Source organism: Sminthopsis crassicaudata, chromosome 5, assembly GCF_048593235.1.
Source record: "Sminthopsis crassicaudata isolate SCR6 chromosome 5, ASM4859323v1, whole genome shotgun sequence".
NCBI classification, from domain to species: Eukaryota; Metazoa; Chordata; class Mammalia; order Dasyuromorphia; family Dasyuridae; genus Sminthopsis; species Sminthopsis crassicaudata.
Genome location: NC_133621.1, coordinates 58,847,282 through 58,862,524, shown reverse-complemented (window position 1 = coordinate 58,862,524; position 15,243 = coordinate 58,847,282). Strand labels below are relative to the sequence as shown.

The 15,243-nt window shown below is 37.1% G+C and overlaps 1 protein-coding gene across 2 annotated transcripts; it reads right to left on the bottom strand.

The window, feature by feature from the left end:
- Positions 1-1,426: 1,426 nt before the first annotated feature.
- On the bottom strand, positions 1,427-5,737 carry COMMD3 (COMM domain containing 3). 2 transcript variants are annotated; one of them, XM_074266905.1, is made up of 8 exons: positions 5,218-5,737; positions 3,721-3,832; positions 3,570-3,639; positions 3,447-3,481; positions 3,057-3,117; positions 2,915-2,971; positions 2,766-2,825; positions 1,427-1,843 (listed from the first exon to the last, which is right to left on the bottom strand). In XM_074266905.1, the coding sequence occupies exons 1-8, from the start codon at positions 5,354-5,356 to the stop codon at positions 1,784-1,786; spliced, it is 594 nt and encodes a 197-aa protein (XP_074123006.1). In that variant the 5' UTR covers positions 5,357-5,737; the 3' UTR covers positions 1,427-1,783. The 2 variants fall into 2 exon arrangements, with proteins under 2 accessions (XP_074123006.1, XP_074123007.1); XM_074266906.1 differs by having other exon boundaries at positions 3,576-3,639.
- Between the last annotated feature and the right edge of the window lie 9,506 nt (positions 5,738-15,243).

Genomic DNA, 15,243 nt, shown 5'->3' with positions numbered 1-15,243 from the left:
GGGGCTCCCGCTCCAACATCCCCATTGTCTCTCCCCTTCTCTCCCTTTATTATTATGATTATTATTTCATAGTTGTTGGGGAGGGAGGTGTGCAGCGAGGAGCGGGCGGGCTGGGGGCGGCGTGTGAGTGTGTGTGTGTGTATGTGTGTGAGTGCGTGTGTAGAGCCGAGAGGGCGGGGGGGGGCGGGAGGAGGAAGGATGAAGACTGGGGGGGAGGGGGCAAGGGGAGGAGGGTGGAAAAAAATGCACCGTTGAAGGGAGAGTGGAAACTGACACCGGCCCCAAAATGGCTCGGAGTCCGCCCGCCCCCTCCCCCTGGGCCCCCTCCCCCTTGGGTCACGTGCTCCCCTCATTCCTTAAGGGCGGCCTGGGAATTAGTGTCGGTGTAGTCGGGGCCCCGCGGCCGCTGCCGCCGCCGCTGCCGCCGCCGGCCACCCCCTCCCGCTCCAGCTCCTGCTCCCCTCCCCCGCTCCCCCCCCCCACCCCCCGCCTTCCCCTCTCCAGCACTTCTCGGCCTCCTCCTCCCCCTGGCTCCCTCCTCCCTCACACAGTGCGCGGCGGCGGCGGCGGCGGCGCTGGCTGGCTGGCGCTGGCTGCTGCTGCCGGGAGACATTTCTCCACAGCGCCACACACGCCACCCGCTCCCGGGGTGCAGCCCGCGCGGGCCCCGCACGCCGCCGCACGCCGGCCCCTTCTCCCTCCCTCCCTCGGGAGTCTCGCGCGCCCGCAGACACTGTCTCCCGCCAAGGAAAGTGCCCACTCCCCGCCACGCCTCCCGGGGCTCGAGCTTCGGCCCGGCTCTCTGGGGCCCAGTCACCCCGAGGGCACAGCCTCTTCGGGTTCGGCCACCCGAGAGGGGGCTACGAGGAGGATTGGAGAAGGGGGCTCTTGGTCCCCTAGCCCGACGCGCACGCGCAGGATGGCCGTTCCCCTCGCGACCCGGGCTCCCTCGCGGGGGGCCCTAGCGCGGGCGGGGGTCGGGAAGGGGGCGGGGTCCGAGGCGCGCGGTCAAATTTCCCGCTCTGGATCCTGTCAGCAGGAAGCTGAGGGGGGATGCCAAGTGCCTCCCTCCCCCCCAGCCTGGGCACCTCGGGGTGGGGCAGCTTCTGGCAGTTATGGCCCGGTGGGTAGGGAGAAAAGTCCCAAAGGCTTTTTGCCAGAGGGCTTTTGTCTGGGGGGGGTGTCGGGCAGAGGAGACCGACCCTGAATGTTGAAGGCTCCCTCCTCGAAGAGCCAGAGACCTCCAGTCCTCTGGGGGGTCGGGGGAGGGGAGCTTACAGCACGCAGTAGTCTGCCCAGGCTTCCGTCCTGCCCCTTTTCTTTAACATTGAACCCGGCGAAACCGGACTAATTAACGTCAGTGTCCCCAAGGCAAAGGAGAGGGGGAGGCATCCTAAACAAGAAGAAGCTAAACCTCGAATCCGCCTTCGGTTTGTGAACATGAGAATCTCAATTTATTAGAGCACATAACTCAAAGAAAGTGAGGAAATAAGAACGGCATGCAAGGGGTGAGGCAGTGGAGGAGCTGAAGGCAGGGCAGATCAACAACACTTTTTTAACACATACAACGAGGTTGCTGCCTTCTCTTCTATTGTATTAATGTTAAAAAAAAAAAAAAAAAAAAAGGCCACGTTTCATAAATTTCACAGGTCCAAAAGGCAGAAATAATACAAATTCTACTACGAAGGATGGGGTTCAACCGATGGAAGGAGGGGCGGCTTTCCCGAAGGACCGCGAGCGCTGCTCTTCCTCTTGACCCTGGCAGATTGTTCCCAGTCTTCCGTCATATTTGGGTTGCTCTTTCCAGGCTTTTTGCGGCATCTTTTAATTTTCCCACTAAGTCCTAAAATACGTACATAATGTGATAATTTTGGGATAGAAACAAAGACAGGATCGGAGATAGAAAGGGAAAAAGGAGAGCCGGTAAAAGCACTTTCTAAAGATGTCCGAAATTCATTGGTATTGTCTTAACATTTAACAAATTACATTATATATGTCACTTAAATAGTTTTAAAGACACCTTCATTTTCTCATAAGAGTTCATCAAATTGGTTACCTGCTTTTGGAGTGAAATACAAGCTTTTTCTTAAGACTCTTCTTCAGTTAATAAAAAGTAGAGCACATTAGGAGGAGATTCTCAGGAATTTATTTTTACAAATGGTTATGTCTACATCTTCTATGAAAAGTCTAATTAATGCTTATAGGAAGAGCAAATCAGTATGAGAAGTCTTTGAAAAACTGCCAATTGTATCACAGTTTCAACTAATGAACCTTATTTTCTCAAATAAGAAGAAAAAAATAAGCTGTCATGACTGAATAGATCTACCAGGGAAATGTGTCCTTTGCACTTCCCAGTCTTTGATTTTTTAAGAAAACATTATAGCTCCTTTTCCCCTCAGTGTATAAAAGGTTCTAAATAGGCAGATGCAAAAGATTTTCTGGAAGTAATGCATACATATAGTATCCAGCTTAATTTTGCTTTCCTTTGTTACTTGAATAAACTCAGTTGTGAGTAGAAAGGAAATAGTGGTAAGGAAGAGGAGAGTAAGCAATATTAAAACATTTTCATAGCAAAGTAAAAAAAAAAAAAAAGAAGAAAAGAAACCCAACTTGGCAGTTTTCAGGCCTAACAAATAAAGAGAAGACAATTTTTTAATTATACTTTTAAAGAGTTCTCCTACCTGTTCACCACATTCTAATTTGACTTTTTGATAGCTGAGGGATAGGATTTTTTTTTTAATGTCTCAATAAATTAAAAACCATACCTGTAATTGCTCCATAGTACAATTAAAGCTAATGTCTGGATGGGATATAGAGTCCTCCTTCTGGGGAAGGGAAAAATATCAATTAAAACAACAAACTTTCACTTTCTTTGGACTACATAAAAGGGAAAAGCAGTAAATACAAACAATACCTCAACATTTAAAGTCACCAAATATGATGGTCGATACAGTTTGTGAAGTTGGTTGGTCTAAAACAAAAAAAATTTATCAACCCTTAATTAAAATTAAGAAAACTTCCCACAAAACCATTTCCCAAAGAATGTCAGACATTACCTTAATCTGATATTGTAAACGCCAAGAAACATCAGTTATAAGGAGAGGACATCTGCCAATACTGCAAAGTACAATGATACTTTGTATATATTTCCAGAAAACTTCCTTTACACAAGAATGATATTCATCCATTGTTCCAATTTTAATAAGTATGTTTCAGATACTTAAAATTCACTATAAAATTAAGGAAAAGGGCAGCTTGTGGCAAAAAAGTTTAATGAACTTTATTTAACAAACATTAACTTAAATTCAATTGTTTCACTTGCCCTTATCCCCTTTTCTTTAAGTCAGAATCTTTGTTTTGATCCTATGTTTGCTTCACCTAGCATACAACCCATTTCCAGCAACAAGTGAAAAGTAACTCAGTTTGATATTATATTCAGTACCTACCTTCCCAGTAGGATTTCCAAAGAATTCTTGTTTTTCTATTAAAAGAAAAAAGAAAAAACATTTTTGCAAACTTAACAAGGGAGGAAAAATATTAATTGGTAGTGAAAATAAGTTGAATCTTACTATAACCTGGTATTCTGTGCAAAATAGTTCTATTCTTTCTCTGTCAAATTTACAGTCTTCTAGACTCGTGCTGAAGAAAGAAAAACCAAAGTTTAGTTTTGAAATTTAAGTGAACACAACCTAAGACAATGGCAATAAAAATAAACTATACCTCAGAGTTGACTTGTCAGCTTTCTGCTTTCCTGCCTCCAGTATATAAGTTGCAAGTGCTGCATGACTGTGTTTTAATACCATAGGATCAATATGTTTCAAGTCTGGATGATCTAAAATAAATTAATTACTGATGATACATATGATAATGATGACACGAAATTTCTAATGGTATATTCTAAAAGAAGCACCACCAAAACCTTTTGTCATCGATAAGTTTATTTAAAACAATGCAACACATAGGGAAGTAAATTCAGAGAAATGAGAGGAGATAGTCAATTGCAAAGCAGTAAAACAACTTTATGATTATTGCTATCGATTAGTTTTAAATAAATAACTCCACTCCTTCCTTTATTTTAATCTCCTTACTGAACTAAAAAAAAAAAAAAAGTAGAGAAAAGTTCATTTCTACAGTGGCCACTGGAAAAAAGGAAACACTGAGGTGTGTTGAGTGATCAGAAAACCTGTAGGCCTTCACTTTTAAATTATTTAATACTTTATTGCATTAACATTGTTTAAAAGGGGGTGGGAAACTTCTTAATTTAAAATAATTCCCCCAGAGCATATTAATATAAATAGGCTTTGGTGACCAAGTATTTGAAGGCTTAAAACTCAGAGATAAGTAATTGTATTTATTTGCTCAACTTCAACTTTCGTCCTTTAAAAAAAAAAAAAAAAAAAAAAAAAGATTTAATTCAAAAGCTCAGGGAAAGTGCACAAAGCAGACAGCCTTCCGTGACTCCCTCCCCCAGCATCCTCGGCATTTATACTATCACCTACAATCAATCACCTGCTCTACACCAGCCCCAAACAGGACAGGTAGGTACTGCACGCCCGCAATCTCAGTTGCTGAAGGAGCGTCACCTCCCGAGTCCCTACCGCTGTAAAAAAAAAAAAAAAAAAAAAAAAAAACAACAACAAAAAAAAACTGTACAAGAGGTGTGGTTCCTAGCCACGGGGACGGTGTGCAACACTGCAACGGGAGCGTGCAGGATGCACTGAACCCGGGCAGCTCCAAGCCGGGTCTATCGGCTCGTCCTCCCCCGGCCGCCTCGGCAAACTCTTTCTTTGCCTCGATCCAAGGTCTTCGCCTCAGCCTCGGGGGCGTGGACAGCCGAGGACTGACCGGATGAAGCCCAACTGTCAAAACAGCCCCAGCTTCGCCCAGTGCGGAAAACCAGGTCTTTTAGGCCACAAACGACCCCAGGACGCAGGAGGGTTTTTGCACCGTAACAAAGAGCCCAGGAGGGGAAGGCGCGCCAGGCACAGAAGTCATTGGTGAGGAGCAGGTGCCAACTGAAGTCTGCGCGGCGAAGGCTCGAGGGCCCGGGCTGGGGCCCGCCCGGAGGGAGTTGATGGCAGCGCTGGGAGCCGGCGTCTCAGCCTCGAGCGCCCGCTGCTCGGCCGCCTCGCTCTTGCTCTCATTTTCCGTCCTCTCCAGTCCCCTTCCCCCCCACCCCAAGGCCGGGCTGGGCCGGCTCGGAGGCCAGCGGCTTACCTAGCACGGCCTCGTCAGCCCGGGCTTCCAGCAGGCTCCGGAAGGCCGCCCGCAGGAGAAGCGCGAAGGCGGCGAGGTCGAAGCAGCCGGGATCGGCCAGCATCTGGCAACCTCTCTGCACATATTCGGAGAGCTCCATTGTGAGCGCCGAGTGACCTTCGACACGCGTACCACGTGACACGCGCCGACGGCTCAGCTGATCCCGCCCATGAGCCGCCCGAACGGCGTCGGCGGCTCTTAGAGGAGGAGGCGGCCGCTAGGGCGACCCTGCCGCTGTTGCCCCGGCCGTGCCGGTCTCGGGAGCCGGGGCGGGGGCGCCCCGCCTGGAAGGCTCTCGGGCTTTCACCAGGGCGATCGTGCCGACGTCTCGAACTCCCCCGCGAGCTCCGACCTCAGCCCGGCCGCTGAGCCTGTGGTGGCCGGCCGGCTTGGGGGAGCCGCGGGCCCAGGGCTCGCCCCGCTCCGCCTCGGCCCGGCTCCCGTTCGGCCCTGGTGGGAACAAAGCCATTGATTATTCCTGCGTCTGTGGTTCTTGCGAGTCCCTGGCTTGGGTCACGGCTTCAATACATTATTCATGACGGGGTTGGCTGGAGAGAGCGTGGAAAGGCAGCCGGCAGAGGTTCGCGGTCCGCGCCGCGCTCCCCCACCTCCGGACACCGTCCTCCAGTCTGCCGGGAGCGGCTCGCCCCAGAGCTTCCCCGAAGCCGCGGGCAAGCAGCGGAATTTCTAGGAACACAAGGGACGTGAACAGCCGGGGTAGAAAAGCTTTCTAGATTTGACCCAGAAGCCGGAATGAAAATGTTAACAAGAATGTAAAATTAACGGGTTAGACAGTTCTGAACAAGGATTTAAATAAAGGAATCTCAGGTAACCTTGTAGATCCTTCTGTAACGCAGAGGTCCTTCACTCCCTAAGGATGATGACTATTTGAAATAGACTCCCTAGTAAATTTTACTTGCCCATGTATATTTGTTTTCATTTGCCTAGTAGACTTTAAAAACTGAATTCAACATTTTGAACTTCAACGATACAATTGCAAAGTGAGTAAGTATATTGCCACACTAAAAGGAATGACTGAGGTCTGCTAAAAGTTGGCGTTGACTAGTCACCTCAGAAAGACTCCGTATGGCAAGGCATTTAGGAGCTTTCTTCCCAAGTTCTTTGGGAAACAGCCATTGTCACCTTTTCCACCCCCCAACATCATTGGTACCTTGACCCCAAATTTATTCTGCCTCACTACTCTCCTCCGTCTCATAATTCTCTCTTTGTCTGTAGCTTTCTCTCTATGGCTCTCGTCTATCTGTCTCTGCTTCTGCTTCCCTGTTTCTGTCTCAGTCTTTTTCTAAATTTCTAGCTCTGGTTCTCTGTATCTTTTCCTATCTGCCTATCTCTTATATGTACTAACACTGAGTGAAAATGATGTATCCAAGAGATAGCAAACTTTAACATGGGATTTCAAAGTACAGAAGTGAGGATCTTAAATATTAATTCATAATCAATGCTTTGGAAGCAAAGACTATGTCCATGTAAAATAATATGGGACTTAGGCTATTTAGATTAGGGAAACATAATGTTTTCTACCAGAAATATTGCTTATCAACGCTGTTAGTAGCATCTGAACTAGTGATTTAAGTTTTCTCAATTTGTCCTTTAAAAAGTTCACTTATGTATGCCATGAATATTGTTAGTTATAAAGAGTGAGAGATAAATAAAATCAAATGAATGAGACTCTGTAAGCATAAAAGTCAAGAATGATAGTTTATATATTAGCTAACATTTTAACCTCTCTCCGGTATGCAAGTACATTCTGCTTCTGGATATGTGTCCTTTTCTACCTAAATGTATTGGTGTGTTAGGCCCAAGTGTTACTAGAATTTCCAGCTTTGGCTCACAAAGATTTTAAGAATGATGTTTTCTCAGCATCTGTCTTCTGTATGGGGCCTTTTGGTTCAGTATTCTTTTGAAGCATGAAAGGATAGCACAGTATGTAAACATACAACAAGTTTTTTGAGGGGCAAACAACCACTGTAGAAACAGGTTCATTAAAATGGGCAGCTATCCAGATACAAGGTACTCTTGTCTATCATTACCTTAGGACCCCTCAGCCACTTTATTCATATAATCTGAAGAAAAATTACCTGTAGAGCAATTGTGAAAAGGAGTTGGGAGAAGAATGCTTTTTATTTGCTCTCACTGAAAATCATAGCAATGGGAATTTTTAAAAAATTGCTTTGAGGCAGATAGTAAAAATAATAATTTTGGCCTAAAAGGCCCTAAGTTTTACTTCAATGATTTAAAAATAGCCCACCAATTTAAAGTACCTTTTTCAGTTATTTTTTTATACTAACATTCATGAACTTGCAATGAAAGCATTAAGGAAGATAATGCTGATTAAGTATTTGGTTTTCTTCTTGAAAGGCCTGAAAGGTACTTAAGATTCTTATGTTCTTAATAATGTTCTAAAATGTAGCAATACCAATTGTATCTTCTGAGTTGTTACTTTAGAATTTCTTATAAAACAAGCCACCACTCTTTCCTGAGATTGTTAAGAAATAGGCCACTATGGAATCTATTTGGAAAGCTGTTCCCAAAGGCCTATTGTTATATTTCTATTTTTATTATGAATATAAAACTTAAAAAAAAACAACTCCATTCTAGACTTTCTAAATTCACCTCTTGTTTTGTTCTCAGAATTCTAAAGAAAAATATGTCCAGTTGTGAAGATTTTAGTGGCATCCATAGAAGTTGTAAATTTTGTGAATTGGATTAATTCTTTAAGTAATCTTTTCCTCATATGAATAATTATTTATAAGGATGATGAAGTGCCAGTGAACATTACTTGGGAGTTAATTGTTTTAATACACCTTTAGTATTAGTTTATACTTAATCTTCATTAACTAATATTGGACCTTTTTTTCTAGTTAGAAAGAAATAAGAAAAGAACATATATTAGCTGTTAGCAAATTAACTTCAAAAATTTACATCTTTTCTAATGAAATTTTAAATGATTTTTTCCTTTCCACTACTATTAATGATTTAATTGACATATGCCTATAGACAAGAAATATCTTCCCATTGTGGGTTTTTTTCTACTTTTTCTTCAACAGCTTGTAGGGATTTGGAAACCCTTATTATTGTGTAGGCAAGCACAATTTAATGATGTAAAGGTAATTGTAACCACCTCTCCCTCCAAAAAAAAAAAATTGTGATGAATAGTTAATTACATTATTCACAGGCTTTTGACAAAATCAAATCCCATTGAAAAGTTACCTGAGACAATAATAAATTTCTTTTATTGTATCTTAAAATAAGGAGGTCATACATTGAAATTGGGAAATATTTTTCTTATGAAATCTATTGTGAAGGGATATAAGTATTTCAAAAACAGAATCTTATAAAGTTTTAACTATGCCAATGTTATTGGCATATGTTATTTGTAAATGTCAAATAAAACAAGGTGTAGATAAAAAAAGGAGAAACACATCTAAACATATATATATATATATATATATATATATATATATATATATATATATATATATATATATGGATACATATTTAAGAAAACAGATGCATAATAAAGAACAGTTCATATGTAGAATTTAAATATTAATAATTTTCTAGTTGTCATTGCTTTTAAATTAGCATGAATAAAGAATTAAAAGTTTACATTGTGGTTTTTATATTGTCACAGAACCGAATTCCTTCTATATATTGATTTTTCTGTAGAATTCAAAATTATTGAAATGCATTTGTGCACTAATCTATAAAGAAGTAAAAGTCAAATAATCTTATTAAAGATTACAGAGTTCTTCATGGGAAAGAGAGGAATAACTATTTCTCCAAAAATTTTAGAAACATCCATTTATCATTCATACATGTAAACCATTTAAGTTAATATTACTTTTCTTAAACCATTGAGATTGCATAATTATACTCTTTAGGAATTATTTCTCTAGTACTAATTTAAAAAACTGCAGCTGTCATTGAATCAAATTATGATTAAATTGGAAAATTTAAACATGAAAACATTAAGTAAAATCATGTATTTTAAAACTCATTAGCTTTGAAATGTTGAAATATAATCTCATTAGAAAAAAAATCACTTTAAAAAGATAAATCATATATCATTTCCCTGAAGATCAGCCAACTATGACATTGATAGACCACTTCAGACAGGAATTCCATTCTCAAGAGATCTCCATGGAAAAATATATGATATTCCTTAATAATGAATTTGGGAATTGTCATCAGGGTAATGCTGTCAGAGTTTGAATTAGGCTGGCTGAATTTTTTGGAATTTACTTTTTCATTGAGAGCATTTGTTTGCTAAAAAAGGAAGAGAACCAAAACACTGCTTACCATATTGTTGCCTTTAAAACTTTTACCTTGCCATTGTAGCCTATCTGACAAATCTTGAGTTAGAAAATGTTTTGCACATGTCTAAAAATCATCTGCCATTCAGAGTTTCCCTCTTGATAAACCTGAACTATCTTTGGGGAAGAATTCTTTGATGAAAAGCATCTGATTTCACATAGTAAAATTGAAGGCCTTCTTGACTGGAATGTTGTGATCTTAAACGGGTAAAAGATACATACACTTGGATCACTTTTGAATTTTTATCTCCTAGTATGAAGTGATAATATCACTAATATGTAGTACTAAATAGCAAGGATTTTTTTTTTAAAGACTAATATAGGATAGAAAAGTTACAAAAAGACACAACAAAGGATGAGGGAAAAAATCAAAATAATGTTATCAGAAGAGAGAAAAAGGAAAAAGTTAAGACATACTAATACAACATATTGCATAGAATGTTCAAAGAACAAGTCAAATTTTATGCTTAGAAATTTTTATGTATTTACAAATTAAATGAAAATACCTTATGTTTAAATTGAAATACATATTTGAAATTCAGCAAAAGTGTTGGAAACACTTCATTTTAATGTTTGTTTTTGTTCTGAATAACAGTTTATCCCTTAAATTTTTTGAGGATACAGGTGAAATGAATTTCATTCAGATTTGCAAAATAATGCAATGATTTATATTGTTACAAAGAGACTGTGTTCAGATATTTTTTTTAAAAAAGTTTCTCCTTGATTGAAAGTTTTGATTGGTTTTACCTAAATTCTTTTAGTAACTATTTTGGCTTTTTACTTTCCTATGGGAAAATACAAACTTATCCTTTAATTTGCTATGGCAGCACTTTAAGTAAAAACTTTATTTTGATATAGGCACACACATGTTAGCATTGAAATGCATTTAAATATATTTTATAAAAAATTTCTGACACTAATACACAAAAATTCATAGGATTTATGCCAACACTTTAAGTAAAACTTAAACTTTTTCAAGCTATCATTTTTTTAATGGAATACTAGGCCTAGACTCTAAGTGAGCTTGTACTCAATTTGAACTTGAAAATACTGGATGGTGAAAACTAGATTCTCTTCTTTGGGGTTCTGAATCCCTTTTTCTAAAGGTGAATGTCACTGTATTACATAAAAAGAGGAATTTTGGCAAAAAATTCAACTGACTTATCCAATAGTAGTTCCAGATGAAGAATGAACAATGGAATTTTATTCATTTCACATAAAAAGTGTGAATTATAATAAAATTATCATTTTAAACAGCTACCTAAGTAACTTTTTTAAGAATTTCATTTTTCATCTATGAAATAAGCCATATTCATATTACTTCAAACAATGTAATCTTACTCAAAAAAATGGAAACTGAAACCAAAAAGGCATAAGGAATGTTTTTATGGAAGATAAATTCCAAATAATTGGAACTGATAAATGCTTTGAAAATGACTCTGAAAAGAAATTTCATCCATATTTATTTCTGAAATGAAACACTTTTAGTATTAGTAAGATATTTAAATAAGTTACATTGTATGATAGGTAATTTTAATTGTATGCACTGCTAATACTTATCAATTTAAGCAATAGCAGTTATGCTTTGTACTTAACTGGAATAACTGAACTTAAACTTAATTTAGCATTTCAAAAATATGCCTTCTGAGTGTTCATTTGACAAATTATATGAAGAAAGTGTTTATGTCTTGGCTATGACCTTTATATCAGGCATAGAAATAGTATCTTCATAACTGGGTTGAAGTATAAACTTGAGGCAATTTTATGGATAATTCTGGCTTCAAAGCCATATTTGTTTTCTCAAGTAATTATCCAACTCTCCACTTCATTTTTTTCTTTACAAATTCAACCATATGTTAATGGCTTTGGTAATTTTTGACATTACCTGAAGATTTGCCTTAATTAGTTTTTTTTCTTTGGGGAGGTCTACATAAGACAATTGTTATCAGCAACTGTGAAAGCAATTATACAAATAATAAGCAAAATCCTTTTATTTGAAGTAATTTTTTTGTATTAACATCATTGTATGTTTATTTTAAAGCTTCTGTTGTGAGTATTACAGAGTATGGTACAGAAAAAAATGTAATTGGTCAAAAGATAACATTTTGAACTGTTACTTCTGAGATAATTACTTTAATGTCTACACATGAATAAATATTTCAGGCAGTGCAAAAATGTTCATCTAGATTCTATAAAATTATTTCAACTTGATACTATATTAAAGAAAAAATGAATCAAATTTATTGTGAAAGGGAGAATGATAAATTATTTGGTTAGTTGAGATGGTGAAATAGCAAAACTGGGGCCTTAATTATCAATTTCTTTAAATAACTCAAACAAACCTGATTAACAATGCATTTTCTTTCCTTTTCTACTGTGTATATTGCTCAAAGAAAAGATAATTGAGCTAGTTAGACTATATTTCTAACCCAAATTCATGTTACAATTAATTTCTCACCTTCAATTAAGTTGGTGCTCTGTAAATATGGACTAGGTCCAAAGAGAAGTTTGGAGGTGAAAAATAGGATAGAGGAAAATATAACTAGAAGAAAAACAGTATAAGTTGTCTAGATTTCCTGAGTTTTTTTAAAATATATTTATCATATAACTTTAGAATGATACAAAATTTTAAATGAGGCCTATTATGGAAATATAGTAGTAAATAGTAACACAAGAAAGATAGCTTTTCAGGCTAAAAATATTAACTTCAAGTGAAAATACAATTTGTAAAATGAAAACCAAAATTTTTCAAGTAAAAAGAATGAATACTGAATTTTTTATTTTACAAGTATACAATTTAGAAACATTATAGATAACAATTCTCCTTTTCAAGGCAGCTGCTTTTCTAATATTGCTAGATATAAAATATATTTCCGTGTGATGACTTACATAGTTCTAACAGAAATATAAATCATATATTGCTTTTAGAGGCTTGTGAATTCTTTAATCATTAAAATACTTAAAGTGCTGAAAGAAGCATTTTCAAAGTAGCACCTTGACATTAACTTTCATTTTACTTCATTTATAATTTATCAGTAAAGTTTCTCAATACACAATTTTGTAACTGATGGATTTTGTAACTAATACTTAATATAATTACTAATCATAGTCTGTCATATTAAAATTAAGGGCAACTATAGAAGAGGAATCATTTTGCCAATCAACATCCTAACAGGCCATAAAGTAAGATACTTTATTTTTTTATGCATGGTAAAAAAAACAAAACAAAAAAACTCATCAAAAACCTGATATTAAAAAGCTTAAAAAGCCAAGTCATTTTACTCTTAAAGCATGGTTTGCTTACTCTGTTCTAATTTCATTAAAACTCTTTAAACAAAGTAAAAGCACAAACACTAAATTGATATTTTTACAGTTTTGAAAAGTGACTCCTAGCATATTTGTTTTAGAATCTTTTACATAGAAGTGTCATCAGTATTTCGTATAAAAATGCTAATCCTTCTTGTACAAGATATACATCATTCCAGCCTAATGCAACACAACCAGAAAAATAGGCATTAATATTTGGTGTTTTGGAACCAAAGTATAGCATCTTCAGGTGGAAACAATCAAATATAAAAGGTGTTTGAGTATTCTTATGGATTGAGTATTCTTTTAGAAAATGTAGAGATTTAGAGATTCTTGTTTTAAAATAGGCTAAAATGGGTTGTCGGTTTTTATAGCAGAGATTTTACATTTAAAAAGGCAAAATAGTTTGGCAGATGTTTTCTATTTTTACACCAAAGTATATTTTAAAATAAATTAGGGAATTTATATAAATTTGCTGTAGAATAAATTTTGTAATACTAATTTCCATAAGTACTATGGTAACCTCATGTAGCCAAATATACTTATAAAATCTGTCAATTATGTGATTATAAACTCCAGTTTTCCTCAAACTTAACTACATATAGATCCCAAAAGTATATTTATGGCATTAATTTTAATTGTAAAATGTCTCAAAAGTCTTATCAGTTTTAATCTTTACTTTTTTCACAGCAAATTAATTCACATATAATTTAAATTTTGTTCACTGCCCTAGTTCACTATAGTAGTTTTCCATTTTTATGTGTAGAAGATTCAACCTCTTTAGCTATAGAGTTTTTTGTAATTACAATTTTTAAAAGAAGTCTTCCATTTACAAGCTAAATTAATCCTGAAGTAGTTAGAGAATTTGGAGCTTTAAGAGTTATGTAGAATTTTGCCAATCTTATAAAAACAAAAACTTCACTGTGATAATGGAGGGGAAGTAATTCATTATGTCCGTAGACTTAACTTTTTTTTTTTTTTCAAAAGAAGAAAATATGTTTATGCTTCTAAATTTTTTATTCCTGGGAAATTATTTCTATTTTAAAATGTACATGAGGACTAATTAGTGAATCGAGATAAAAGTAGGTAATGATATCCTTATATTACCTTCTTAGATGCTCAGGAATTTTTGTGTCGGCATTGTACCTATTTCACAAGCATATTGAAGAAACATCTGCCATCCTCTTTTTGATAATCCAAATTGTAAATAGGTCATAAAATGATGAAGAAAATGGGAAGATTTTTAAAAAGTTATTAGTAAAAATACCATCATTGCTCTATATTCAGCTGGTATGGTTAAAAAAGCCAAACTTTAAGGCATTTTAATCATAACTGACATTTATACAGCATTTTAAAGTTTGTAAAGCATTTTACAACTGTTTTATCATTTAAGCCTCACGGAGACCGCTCAAGGGAGATACTTTGACACTTGAATGGATCTGTGATCTCATAGATGTCAGTAGTCCCTCCAGTGACACGATTTGTAATCCATCTATGCCTGACTATCTTATATGATTCTTGTCTATATCTTGTCATAAATTCTCCACAAGGAATCCATCCAACATCCTTAGTTCTTTCCTCCCCAATCACTTGACCATGGAGTATATGGGCTGGCCATTCATTTATCCCTGGCTTTTGTTTCAAGATTGGTCTATCTTTTATTCCTCCACATGTCTCTGATGATCACCTTTATTTTGTTTCTTGGACACATGTAGAATCTATAGTGTTTGAGCATTCTGTACTGACAATGACAGAATCAATTGGTCAACAAGATTTATTAAGCATCTGCTATATATGTCGGGCATTGTACTGGTGGCTAAGGATAAAAATAAATTTAAAAAAATAATTTCTCTTCATAAAGAACTTACATTACATTGGGGAAAGACAAGTACATATACATGTAGTCTAAGTATAAAGTTCATAAATTCAAATACAAAGCAGCAAAATACACAATAATTTAAGAGGGAGAACTCTAGTAGTTGGGAAGATCAGAAGAAGCTTCATATAAAAATGGTTCCTAAGCTCCATCTTAAAAAGGGAGAATCCATGATTTGAGGCATGAAGAAAAGTCAGGGTAAAGACTCAGAGATAGGAGAAAGTGTGTAAAGAAAGCCAATTTGGCTTCACTTCAGAGGTCAGAAGGAAATATAATATCCCCTGAATCTGAAAAGATAGGTTCTACCTAAGTTTAGGACTTTAAAGGATAAATAGAGAAGTTCATATATTATTAAGAGGCAAAAGGAAATAACCAAATTTATTTTGTAAAAGTCATGGAACCAATCTGCACTTAAGGAAAATTACTTCAATAGTAATATTTTGGATGGACTATTAGTGGCTAAAGATT

Excerpts from the sequence above, each read along its gene's own strand:
- COMMD3 (XM_074266905.1), bottom strand. The coding sequence starts at position 5,356 with ATGGAGCTCTCCGAATATGTGCAGAGAGGTTGCCAGATGCTGGCCGAT. Across the intron at positions 3,482-3,569 it reads GCACAGAATACCAGGTTATA|AAAAACAAGAATTCTTTGGA; the intron begins GTAAGATTCAAC and ends TTCTTTTAATAG. Across the intron at positions 3,118-3,446 it reads TTGGAAATCCTACTGGGAAG|TATTGGCAGATGTCCTCTCC; the intron begins GTAGGTACTGAA and ends TGTACTTTGCAG.